Source organism: Vicugna pacos, chromosome 12 (assembly GCF_048564905.1).
Source record: "Vicugna pacos chromosome 12, VicPac4, whole genome shotgun sequence".
NCBI classification, from domain to species: Eukaryota; Metazoa; Chordata; class Mammalia; order Artiodactyla; family Camelidae; genus Vicugna; species Vicugna pacos.
The window spans coordinates 34,171,067-34,184,233 of NC_132998.1; the positions used below are offsets into that span (position 1 = coordinate 34,171,067).

The window sequence follows — 13,167 nt, forward strand, 5'->3', positions numbered from 1 at the left end:
AGATGCTGCATCCGGGACCACTAATCCTAAATGTTACTTTTAATTGAAAATGTATTATAGAATTTAATAATTTTTATCCTAGATGATTTTTTTTTTTAGCCACTAGAAAACGAACACAAAAAGATGGTAGTATATTTGAATACAACTGGGCCCAGAGTAGACATCGAGCAAATGCTTTTTGTATTAAATCTAAATATGGTCCCGTATCTCCAGTACCATCATTTCGGAGCCTCTATTCCTACAAAACAATGTAAGGGAAACCTCAATAAACTGGACCAGCTGCATCACTCAGTTCTCTTACTGTTCTACAGACGTCATACAATTGCTCTCTGGTTCTGGCAAGATGATCTATATTCCATCCTCCACACATAACTAGTCTATCCTGTCACCATGCTTCTCTGATCGACAATTGTTCTGCTGAGAAAGAAGGAGCTCCCTCTCCTTTCTGGTACCTGTATTTCTGATCCATTTACATCTGCCCCACAGGTACTCCTTCCAGAAAAAAAAATGTTCCTAATAAACTCATATGCCCACCTTGCCTGTGTTCAGCTTTAGCTTAAAATTCATTAATTTGCCTCCATTAATATGTTTTCCTTTAAAAGACACATTTATATAATTTCAAAGCATATGCCTGTTTGGAATGACAAAGACTGGAAGCTTATGGAAGGCAAGCCACACTGCTTGTGTGTTCTGTGATTTTTCCCTCTCTCTGGACAGAAATATCTGGGACACTGCTTGGTACATACATAGTAACAATGAATATTATTTACCACCTTGTGTACAGATCAATGCTAGTAGTGAAGGTAAGATCACTGAGGAGGTTTTTCTCCTGGATGCTAATTTATGCTAATATAAGGGAAAAAAATCAAACAATTTTTATTTGTTGTTGTTTCCCTTCAGCAATTCATTATAATATGAGCCTCACTGCCATCTGGGTATTTGCAGCAATCAGCTGGGGATTCAATAGTTCCTTCCAACCCAAATACTGAAGTAAGGGAAATCATAATATGAATTAGTGATCAGTCTGCTGGGAGAATATTGGAGGACAAAATTGTTATTCTTAAGGCAAAATACAAAATGAGCTGTAGTTTAAAATCTGGTCACTTCAAATCACCATCCTGATAAAACAGTAAAGGAGTGCTAATGGTACAAAATGGAAAAATAAAATTGGAAGATGCTATAAAAACCACTGAAGTAGAAAAAGAAAGCATACATTTCTGTATGAAGCAGAGCTGAAATGGAGACTACCCACCCAACTGGATCAAGTAGGCACCTGACTAGGGGATGCTGCTCCCCACTGAGTGTGCCCATGGGGTGACATTATTAACTGATCACTGCAGCACCTTTTCCTGTCTTTCCACAAAAAGGCTCAGAATTCTTCTCAGGTGGCTACCAGTCACAGACTGAACTTGTCATACATGATAGTCTGGATTACATTCCACAAATGTACACACCCCCTCCTTTCCTCTACAGGCAGAGTTTATTTCCCTATCTCACTGATACTGGACTTGGCCACATGACTTGCCATGACCAATGCTATGTAATGTGAAGAGAGGCCTTGAGTGTGCTTCTGTAGTTTGGCTTGGCTCTTGTACTCTGGTGTATACCGTAAGAAGAGCATGTCCCAGGTAGCCACTGCCTCTGCAGTCTGGACCTCGCAACAAATGTACACAGAGTACACCTGAACCCAACCTGTAACCTGAAGCAGAACACATGAGACAAGTCAAAAGAATGAATTCTTATTGTTCTAAGCCACTGAGTTTCAGGGTCGTTTAGTATACAGTGTAATTATGGCAGTAACTGATTAATACAGCATTTTAGATGAAACTTATTTGTTATCCTAGCCCTAAAAACTGGCAAAGCATAAGAAAATGTCTAGGATAAAGCAGACAGATCTTTCAGAAGTAATAAGGGACCAGTATGAAAAAGAAATAGCCATGTTGGAAATGTGAGTCATGGTCTTAAAGTTTTCAGATTTCTGTCTTATCTATAAGTAAATTTAATTCTTTCAGTCTACAGATTAGGGCAGTGAGGTTGAAATTAAATGGTTTGACAGGATAAGGGTGTAAGCTGAAATCTCTTCATTATCAATATTGCATTCTTTTTGTAGCAAAACAATAATGTGTGCTTCTAAGAGGACTGCCTTCCTGGCATTCTGAACCAGGGAGAATTGAGCTGCCAAGAAGTGCCAAGAGAAAGAAGCAGTGACCAGTCCCTACTGCCAGACTGCCCTGCTCTGTCCCCAGCGAGCCTATCTACGGGAACTCTAAGGAAGACCATCCGCCTAGTTTGAAGTCCAGGCCATGGTTCGCAAATCTGATGAGATAAAATTCCACCAGGCATAAAGGCAATAAAAATTTAAAAAACAAAACACCTTGGTATAAAAAATCCATCTACTAGTTTAACTTCGGGGCAAGCCATTTTTAGGTTGGAAAACAGTCTAGGCCACCTGTTCTTCAGGGCAGAGGGAGAGAGCCAAGGAAGGGGATGAGTTCAGACACTAACTCTTCAGTTAGTAAGGCTGACTCAACACTTCAGCAGAGTAAGCTACTGCCTGTAGATGTGATTTCAGAGGTTTTAGGAAGACCACCCCCACCCTCATCAGATTAAAGTTAACACTCTTCATTCCCTTTGACTCAAAGTTCACCCAGTGCCAAACAAAATTAGATACTGTTGTTACTAAAATATCCTTCTGGAAGTATGACTCTAGTACCTGACTTCTTAGAACCTATCCAAGCAATTAGCACACAAGAAGCACTCAATAAATACTTTTCAAATTAAAGAATGAATGGGCAACACAAAAATATTCAATATTTATGATCTGACTTAGAGGTTTATATTACAGTTTATTAACCAACAAAGGATACATGAATAAGAAAAAAACATAGTAGTAATGTCAAGTTAAAATTCTGCTAACCTCTCATTCATTCATTCAACAAATATTAATATCAAATGCCTGATATGTGCAAGTAATGTGTGATTTTCTATAGACCAAGCAGCAAATCAAATGAAGTCCCTGCCCTCAGGAATCTGATGGTAGTTTAATGAGAGAAAGTGCTCAAACATGCGTACACACACACACATATACACACATTCATACACATACACAAATATAAAAGAATCAAGAAAAAGAACAGGGAGCAATATGAGATTTAAGAGTGAGTACACATGTTAGAGGATCAGAGAATTTCCTTCAAATAAATAATCCCCAAAGGTCACATTTAAAAATGTGTGAACTGGAAAATAAACAGACATCAGGAAATACCATGTTTTCACAGAGCCCTGCATCTGAAACACAGCAGCAGACGGAGTAACATGTATGTATGTACAGTGAGCTTAGGTCTGTTTCAGCAGCTACACCCTAAGACCCCTATCCATTCCCAGAGGTTCCCCAAACCACTGTCCTTTTTATGTTAAAATCCAACAAATCACTACAATTAAACCTTTGACACTTGATTACACGTTACATACATACCAAGCAAATAATCTGTGTATGAAGACAAAAGATCCACGGTGGCAAATTCTGGGATATGTGGTAATGTCCCTTGGCTAACTTTATCAGTTCTAGCATTCTTCTTTCCGATGAGTAGGTTAATTGCCAGCACAGCCTCGCTGACCTAAAATGCATAATTATAATTCATAAATGCAAGCTTCTAATTCATAGATCACCTATTGGGTAAATAATGTGAAAAATGGAATTCATAAAACAATATTCAGTACACACTGAGAAAAAAATAAAGACAACCTGAAAAACAATATGCAATTCCCAATGTGTAGTATGTACCACAGTCAAACAAATCATGACTGTTGACAATTTAATTAACAAATAAGTCACTTTAAACAGGCTACTCACCTGCCTATAACAGATATTTGCCAAAATGTCAAATACGTGCACATGTGTATCTGCCAGTATTTTCATTAAAGAAAAGTTGAAACAAACAAAACCAAGTCTGGCTAATAGAAATGAAAAACCACTACACATATAAAGAGCACTTCTAATCTTCCTGAAAAAATATCATTGGCACAAATCCCAAAGAATGTGCAATTTTCCTTTCTCTTGTATAGATACATTGTGTTGCCTTAACAGCTGGAGGCAGAGAATACAGATGTGACAGTAAAAAGAAGAATTAAATAAAGATCACACCAACCTGTGTAGCAGCTCTTATTGCAATCCAGGCCAATAAACTATACATTTCAAATTTATTTTCCATTGGTTCTTTAATAGAACTCTGCCTTCTGGGAAAATTCTAAAAAATAACGGCAAATGTTTTATGATAAAGGTAGATAAAGATATCATAAAATTTCATGATAGATTTTCTTATCTTTTGAAGATGAGATTTTAGTTGAACACTATGTAGCCATTAAGTATAATAATGTATATGCATCTGTTGACATGAAAAGACATTCAAACTATATCAGGGAAAGAAAAGTGTAGGTTATAAAACAGCATGCAAAGTATGACCCCGGTTTTAAAAAGGTAAGTACACGCATATATTTCCTGTTTACACAAGCAGAGAAAATGAACAGTGGTAGTTATCCCAGGTTTTAAGGGTAATTAAATTATTTTTTATCATTTTTTGTAATTTTCTATATGAGCTTACATTATTTGAATAACAATAAAGACAAATGGCATTTTAAGTAAAGGTTATTTACCATTTTAAAAGAGGATCTATAAACTGACCATATTGTATGTAAAGACATCAGAAACAAGAATATTAAAGGTTTTTAATAGATATTTGCTATCAGCTTTCTAACTACAAAGTTAATAGTCAAAAAGTTCATATGTTCATCAACTGTTGAATGGATAAAGAAAATGTGGCATAACCATATAAGGGAATACTACTCAGCAGTAAAAAGGAAAAAACTACTGTTACATGTTACAACATGGGTGAGCCTCAAGAATATAATGCTAAGTAAAAGATACAGGAACAAAAGACTACCTGCTATATGAATCCATTTATATGAAATATCTAGAAAAGGCAAATTTGTAGAGACATAAAACAGATTAGCGGTTGCCCGGGATTAGGGGTGGAAATGGGAATGACAGCAAATGGGCCCTAGGGATCTTTCAGGGGATGATGGAAATGTCCTAAAAATGGACGGTGATGATAACCGCACAACTCTGTAAAGTTACTAAACATCTGTGAACTGTACTCTTCAAATAGGTTAATTTCATGGATGTAATTTATACCTCAATAAGTCTACTTTTTAAATATGTGCTTGATAATTTCTATGGACCATTTTTCTCTTACCTAATTACTTGGAAAACTTCTACTCATCCTCCAAAATTCATCTCATCTGTGAAGCTTTCTCTAGCACTCCCCCAAAGCAGAAGTAGCTCCTACTTTGCTCTACTCCCCTGCCTTGACATGGCCTGATATAGTCCTTAGCACACTATGATACAATTATTTCTCTCCCTTGCTCCTCTGTGCTCCTTAGGGAGAGCGAGTAACAGGCTTGGCTACGTTAAGCACTCAGTAAGTGCTTGGTTGATGAGTGAATAAATGAATGAATTTCAAGAAATAATCAATTCAACTAATAAATAATTATTGAATTCCTCCTATGTACAAAGTACTTTACAAAGAATGTAGAAGTTTAGTCAAAGTTACATGATAGAGGACAGTCCCTCTACCCCCTTTTTTTGAGTACTTACTATGTGCCAAATCCTTTATCTTGTTTAATTCTCCAAGCTACTCAAAGGGGTAAGTATCATTACAGATGAGGAAACTAGGGTTAGAAAGGGGCCAATCACATTGGTAGTATGTCAAGAAGCTAGGATTTCAACCCAAACCAGTGCTACAGTCACTCTGCTATGAACTCTCCATAAAAGTGAAACAATAGTGCTTTTCTTGTAAGGGCTTATAAAAGCACTGTCTTTATTAGGACGTATCTAAAGTGCTGCATTTCAATGGTCTGAATACACCCAGATGAATTTTTGCTTGTTTTGGCTGTTTTCTGTGTTCTTAATAATTATATGACTTGCTAAAATATTTATACTATGTCAAGACATACAGAAAATAATGATCATATTGTATGGAATTATACTATTCCTTTTCATTTAAATCTTATTTGTTCAAGCTCTTAATTACAAAACCTCCCTAGAGAAGGCCCAAAACATGATACATTATTATCCTAGCATCTTATTAATTTGCATTGCTATTCGCTATGGAAACAAAGATTTTTGTTTCCTCCTACTGGAAATAAAGATGTTTATCATACCAAAAACAGTAAGTTTCCTGTGTAATCATTTTGATGAAAACAAACAAACAAACAAACAGCTGCTATCCATTTCCGTCCACTTAGGGCAACAACCATATGAGGAGTTCACCTGACTGAAAGCCTATTTGCCTAGTGGTTTTGTCACATTTATGCTGCCTCAAAAATTAGAAATTTGACACTAAAATTTTCTGAAAAGATTTTCTGGTGGGTCAAAGGATTATTTAATTCAGATACAATATTGAAAGTCTACTGAAATTTAAAGAATAAGACAAAAATTGTAAGTTAAAAATAAATATTTTTATTAAAAAATAAAAAAAAAAGTTTTTACTAAAAGTTAAAACTAAAATTTACTGAGTTCATCTACCTCCAACCCACCCATCTTCCTTCCCAGTGGCCCTCTGTCTGTCTAGATCCTAGGTACTTCAGCGTGGCCCACAGACCGGCAGCGTCAGCATGACCCAGCAGCTCCTTAGAAACACCCAGCCTCAGACCTCGTCCCCTGCTCACTGAATCAGAATCTGCACTTTCACAGGATCCCTGGAAGCACTGCTAGAGAGAGTGCATGGCTCTGCCACTCTCTGCCAGGCTTCCTCCCCATCCATCAAATCCCACCTTGAACCATCACCTCATCCCACCACGGTCGTTCACAATTCCACCAACCCACTGAAAAGTGAGTGCCATGAGTGCAAGCACTGAGTTTGTCCTGGAGCCTGCTGGCTTTATCACATTCTAGAAGGCTGCCCAGGTCACAGTACATGTTTGTAGGCCACATCAGTGATGAAAACGTTACTTGTCCATCTGCTTAATCGGAATGTCATTTCCTGCAATCTCCTGATCTATACTAATGACTTAGGCTATTTACATACACCGACATTTCATGGATAACATTTTTAACAGGCAAAAATGTCCACATGCAATCTACTTCCAGAGCCTTACATAAAAAATATCCAAAGAGGTGTCTAAATATGAGTGTGAACATAAGGTAATGAATTAACTTCCCCAAGTCACAAAGGAAAATCAGTCTCATTATTTCCATAGCACAGGGTTAGCAAAACAGCAAGCTCAAAGGCAATTAGCTTTAAATTTCTGATAAAAGTGCTTATTACCTTAAGTGTTAATGGTGATCCTGAAAGTTGGCTCCTTGACTTACTTATGCGTAAAAATAACAGGGCTATTTCCAGGTAGGAGTCTCTTATCAACCTAAAACGATATAGCATTGTTCTTGTTAGTCTTATGCCTCATCAGCATTTTGCATCACGTGCCAACGATTTCTGAATGAAAGGTAAAAACAGGCAAAACCAGCACCTGTTCCAAACTTACCCTCTTTTCATGGCACTTTTGGCTTAGACACTGGCATCTTTCTCCCCACTGAAACTGAAAGCTCTTGAAGAGAGCTGAGTGTTCTACCTTGTCCTGTGCTGGCAACTCTCCACGCCATGACTGTGGTGAAGCCCAGCATCAAGACCATTCTGGAATATTCCAGCATACAAGGCGCTCAAGACATGAGTCAGGCCTGGAGGAACCTGCCTTGGAAACCAGGCCTCTGCTTCTACCTTCCCACACTAACTCAATTCGAAAGAGACCCAGAGAGTTACACTGAAAGCTATGATTGGTATGGGTTCGGTTTGTGTACTCAGTCTCAAATCTGTCAGTTGGGGCCATTGAGATCAGTGCAATTGTAATAATGGTGGCTTATTCTCCATCTTAAGGTGATTTTTATGACAGAATTAAGTTGTCCAGCTTTGGTACTGGAACCAGAGTGAATATACACATGAATCCCTTCTAGATACAATTTCACCTCCAGTGGAGACCCTGTAATTCTGGGACTGACAGGAGATTGATCTGAGTACAGACTGGAAGCAATTTACAGTCCAGTGTGTCACCATGTAAACCGCCATCATTAACCATCACAGTCACTGAGGCCTTGGGTCAGAGCCAAGAGCAACAGACCCCAGTGAATTAGCCCTGCCATGGGAAGAGGGTCTCTCCATCACTCCATTCTTGAATGTTCATTGTACTTACCAGAACTGGGGGCTCAACCTAAAATATACATTGTTACAATAATGGAAAGATCTTTTTTCTTTTTTTACCCTGAGTTTTGATCATGTCTCAAGCTTAGTTGTATAGCTTCGAATAAACTCTCAAGTTGCAAAGTTGGAGATTTCTTGTCCGTCAATATTTGAATTTCTATTTTTCCTGAAAGTAGAAAAAGATGTGCAAAGATGGGTTTTTTCCCTTTTCCTATCATTCATAATTTCAGAACAAATACTGTATGCTGGAAATTCAGAAAACTGGATGTGCTATCCTTTTTTGTCCACCGTCTCTTGCTGGAAGGTAAGCCAGCAGGGAAAGAGCTGTTGTTTCCCTCCCCAGGAGTATCAAGGCTCCCTCTGCCTCTTTTCACTTTCCAGACACAATTGTTCTTATAATCTTACTTTCCTCTCCTTTTCTTTCCTTTGTGCTTCCCCTTCCACCTGCAGTGCATCCCCTTTTTCTACATCCATGTTTTTCTTTCCTCTGTCTACTATTTCAGATATCATGGGAAACATCTTTGCTAAAAACAAATCCTAAAAGGAGCCAGCAAACACTTGAAAACCAGCATGGATGATGCAAAGGCTCTAGTTCTCACCCAGCTCCCACCCCTCCTGGAGAGATGCAACCTTCAATTGCACGTGCTGATATGGCACTTCTGTAGCAGGAAGGGGAAATCTTACAAACACTATAAAAATGAATCAGTTTCCACGCAGCATGTGGACACGGCACAGAGCCACCCGATGTTAAGTGCACATCTGGCCATTTAGTAGCTGCTGACTTATGGAAAGGTACTTACTCAGAATGCACCTCATCTGTCACCCAGGGTTGGTCATGCCTACCTTGTAGTGCTATTGTAAGACTTGGCCATATGTGATGTAAAACACCAACTATGGTGCCTAGTATCCAGTAGGTGCTCAATAAATGATAGCAGTCATCATCATAATTTTTCTTGTGGCTAAAATGGCCACAATAAAATGATATGAATGTACTATGCAAATAGGTGTTATATATAAGTAATAAATATAGGTATGCTATAGCTATTTATTTTAAAGGGGTATGTATCTTTTATAGAAATTAGCTAAAATGCTTAGCAAAGTAATGAAATTGTGCTTTAACAAACTGTCTTCCAAGCATTCTTTAAGTAATATTACTATAGCTAAATGGCTGACGCTGAGATTTTTGAGTCAAACATGAAACTGTGTAACCAAAGTCAATTGTAATTATAAAAGAAATTAAAATGGAGTAGTTTTTTTCTTTCTAAATATACACTTAAAATAAGCAGTGTTCTCTTGATCCAAAACTGAGTTTGGCAGAGATAACAAGGTGTTAGTCACCACCAAGTCCTTTGTAAAATCAGTATTTTTAAAATCAGGGACCAGATTTTTAAGAATCCTATGGATAACAGGAAAAAAATATTCCACTAACTTTGTCATAGCCATGACCCCAAATACATCGTTACCTTTCTGAAAAAAGATTTCAGCTTCCACCTCATGTTCTTCTGTTCCTGATGTCTTAGAGAGCTTCAAAGCTATTTCAAAAAGATGAAGGGCAGGTAACCACTTTGAGGGATCCTTCTTTTTATTGGTATAATATACTTGTTTGGCCACTGTATGTCCTAAAAGAAAGACAGCTGGATGAGGAGGCAACAGTAAGATACACAGTGCTCATAACAAGCCTCCAAGTTGCCAGACTTCTCTCATAGTACGTCCAAGTATGCACTCTGGGGTCTTTGGTTTTCAGCATCAAAGAAATGTTTTAAAGAAACTCAATACCCAAATATCTCAGTGAATCATAAACGACAGTCATTGGAACTTTGTCTTTGATAAATTTCAACATTGTCTCATTTTTAAAATGGAGGGATAATCTCTCAAGTCTCTTTCAGTTCTAAAATTTCATAATGCTCTACAAAACAGCTTGTATGTTCCTAAGATGAGGCTGTTAGTATGGAAACATCTGGAAGTTTCACGTTGTTCCCAATAAAATTTGCATATATTAATAGGCAGTCATTTTATTTCCATTCGGCTCTACATTGATAGCATGCATCGCATATTTGGTCATCCCATCTAGTTGGCAAACCCATTACGGACAGAGGCCACATGCTGCACCTCTCGTGTGATCCCATCACTACTTAACATAATGAATGATTGTTGTTTTGTTGAAGAGGCATTAGACTTAATCTCTGTTCTCAAGACAGACAGGCAGACATTTATTCAACAAATATTTCCTGAGTGCTTAGGCACTGGATTAAAGAAATGAGAAAAGTGAAAAATAAGAGCTACAGTTTATTATTTCCTACACGCCAGGTACCATCCCAAATACTTAAGCATTATCTCATGTAATCCTCCCATCTCTGAGTAGATACCATTACGATGCTCATTCTACAGAGGAAAAAGTAGTGGCACCGTGAGGTTTAAGTAACTTGCCCAAAGTCACATGACTAGTAAGTAGCAGAGCTGTGATCTGAATCTGGGCAGTCTGGCTCCAGGGCCCATACCCTAAACCACAACCCTGCAGTAACCCAGTAAGAGAGAGATCCTGGAGCTTAGCGTTTAATGGGGAATGAGAATGGCCAGACAGGTAATCAAGATACTGTGTGGTTAATTGTGTGGCCTTGAAAGCACAGGGCTCTGTAGTAGCAGGTTACAAGAGCCCTGGCCCAGACTCAGGAAAGGTCAGGGAGGCCTACCCAGGGAACGTGGCTGTCAAAGCCAGCAGCCAATGATCCCTTTGTCTTTGGTAATTTCAAAGAAGAAAAATGTGGGGATAAAGAGCAGAAGACAATGGAGGAAAGACTGCATTGATAGGATAGCTTAACATACACAACAGAGGAGTGTAAACAGAAAGGCAGTGTCGGATCGCAGAATGACACAGCTGCTGGGGTCCAGCTGAGGTGCTGGGTGCAGGCCAGTCATTGGTGCTACCATGTCATCTGAGGCTTTGAACAAGTCCCTCCATGCCTCCAGGCCTTAAGGCAGCAGAACTAGAAAATATCTGAGGTCCCTAATCCAAGATGCCATGCCCTACAGAGAGTTTTCAAGAAACCTATGACTTTTTGTTAAACGTTCAGTTTAGGAATGTGTTGTAATGAGTGGGAGGATGGTGGGGAAAATATATTTCTCCCTCTCTCTCTCTATCTCTTATCCAGGGAGAAGTTACAGAGCCCTTACTGTGAACTGCTGAGGAAATGGAGATGAAGAAACCCAAGCCTTGCTTCCGGGGGCTCCTGGGAGGGTATGGAGGCCGGGCACAGAAGAGTGAGAATAGCTGACATCCGCAAAGCTCTCAGAACAAACTAGATGCCCTTCTTAACATGTTACACATTCCACCCCCTTCACCCTACAAGCCAGTGTAGATTAGTACTTTTCTGATTCACCTTTCATGGAAAAGGAAACTGAACCACAGAGAAGTTAAATGACTTTCTTGGGCGAACTGCACCGGAATACTTTCTCCAGAGTCCACATTCTTAAACCTCAACAATTACCAACTGCAATTAAGAAGGCAGGCAAGAAGGATATGCTAATACCATTTGCCCAATACCACCTCACATTTCAGTACATCTCTCATTTTTATACGTCTTGCTTATTGTTTCAAGTTATACTGCAGCTGTTTATTCATAGCAGACAAAAGCATCCAGTATGTTCATGTCACTGAGGCACTAATGCACATGTACAATGTGTACTGCATATATAGACTGTATGCAATGTAGTAATATACAATATAGTACTAACAGGTAATAATAATAGTACTTAAATTGTCTTCTAGATATTTGGTAAAATTAGAAAAAGAATTGTTACAGAAATTATTGACTTTTGTCTCTCTCTCTCCCCCTAACTGGGTAATAGGCCTTTTGAAGGCAGAAATGAAGTCTGCCTCCTTATTATATTCCCACTCCTCAGCATCACTCTTGCAGCTTTCTTCGCTCCTATTATGCAATCAGTAATCTCCTTTTTCATCTAATAAGGAAGCTCAAGATTCAGTCATTAAGGGGAAAAATACTCTTAAATAACCATGATGCTTATTTTTTTGTTTTATAAAAATAGTCTCAACATGTCTTCTTTCTGTTAGAGGCTTTCACAAAGAAAAGAAAAAAATCTTCAAGTGGCTCTATTCTTGCGATGCAATCTATACTATTGCTATAAAGGAAAACTGTCGAGAAAGCATCAAATCAGATGATTTTATGCTTCACAATATTGAAGTGCTCCTTTTTGCAATAAACATCAACTCTGTGAAAAAGAAGTTGTGAAACTGACATTGTTTTGACAGGAAAGCTGCTTTTGGTTTTGTTCTTTAAGTCAGTATTTAATATAATGTAACAGAAAGCAAGCTGTTCTGCTTCAAGTGAGCCTAAAAAAACAGCAGCAGCATTGCCACTGAGCGGTGACACATCTTCAAGATTAGTACGGCATGGAAGCAGAGAACACATTTGATTTAACACAATCTGTACAATTTAACACAGTCTGTACTTTAAGCTTTTGTAGATATCACATACACTTGAGACAGGATGGAAGGGTGCAGGGCACAGCCTGTTCAAGGAATGCCACAGCAATTAACATCAAAATGGTGAAAGATTCAACCCCCAGTAGGCCTTGAGGCTCAGGATGATGAGAGATTTAACTTCTAGTCGATCTTGAGCTTCATTATATGCTCACTGTAATATTAACATGGTAAATAACACGCCCACAGGCACCATGGCAGTCCCAAGCCTAGCCACAAAAGGTCAAAGAGTGGGAAATGGCCAACTTCCTGGGAATCCCAGCCCCTTCCCCTTAGACTGGTCCTTCCACTTATTAGCATATGAGGCCACCAAGCCCATAAAAACTAGCAACATGGCACCTCATGGCCGCCCCTTTCTCTCTCTCTCTTCCCCTCTTCGGAGACAGCCTGCACTTTGTCTACGGAGTGTGTACCTACTTT

General features: G+C 38.6%; 1 protein-coding gene across 7 annotated transcripts in view; it reads right to left on the reverse strand.

Moving 5' to 3' along the window:
• The window catches only part of CFAP54 (cilia and flagella associated protein 54), a 247,555-nt gene that overhangs the window by 47,181 nt on the left and 187,207 nt on the right, over positions 1-13,167 (reverse strand). For all 7 annotated transcript variants that reach the window (XR_012078525.1, XR_012078523.1, XR_012078522.1 and 4 more), the window contains 5 exons: positions 9,713-9,868; positions 8,310-8,415; positions 7,326-7,419; positions 4,149-4,247; positions 3,476-3,617 (listed from right to left, as the gene is read on the reverse strand). Coding sequence is in view for 3 of the 7 variants with exons in the window: in XM_072973225.1 (XP_072829326.1) it covers positions 3,476-3,617; positions 4,149-4,247; positions 7,326-7,419; positions 8,310-8,415; positions 9,713-9,868 (597 nt within the window). In the remaining 4 variants the exon portion in view is untranslated. The remainder of the gene's footprint in view (positions 1-3,475; positions 3,618-4,148; positions 4,248-7,325; positions 7,420-8,309; positions 8,416-9,712; positions 9,869-13,167) is intronic.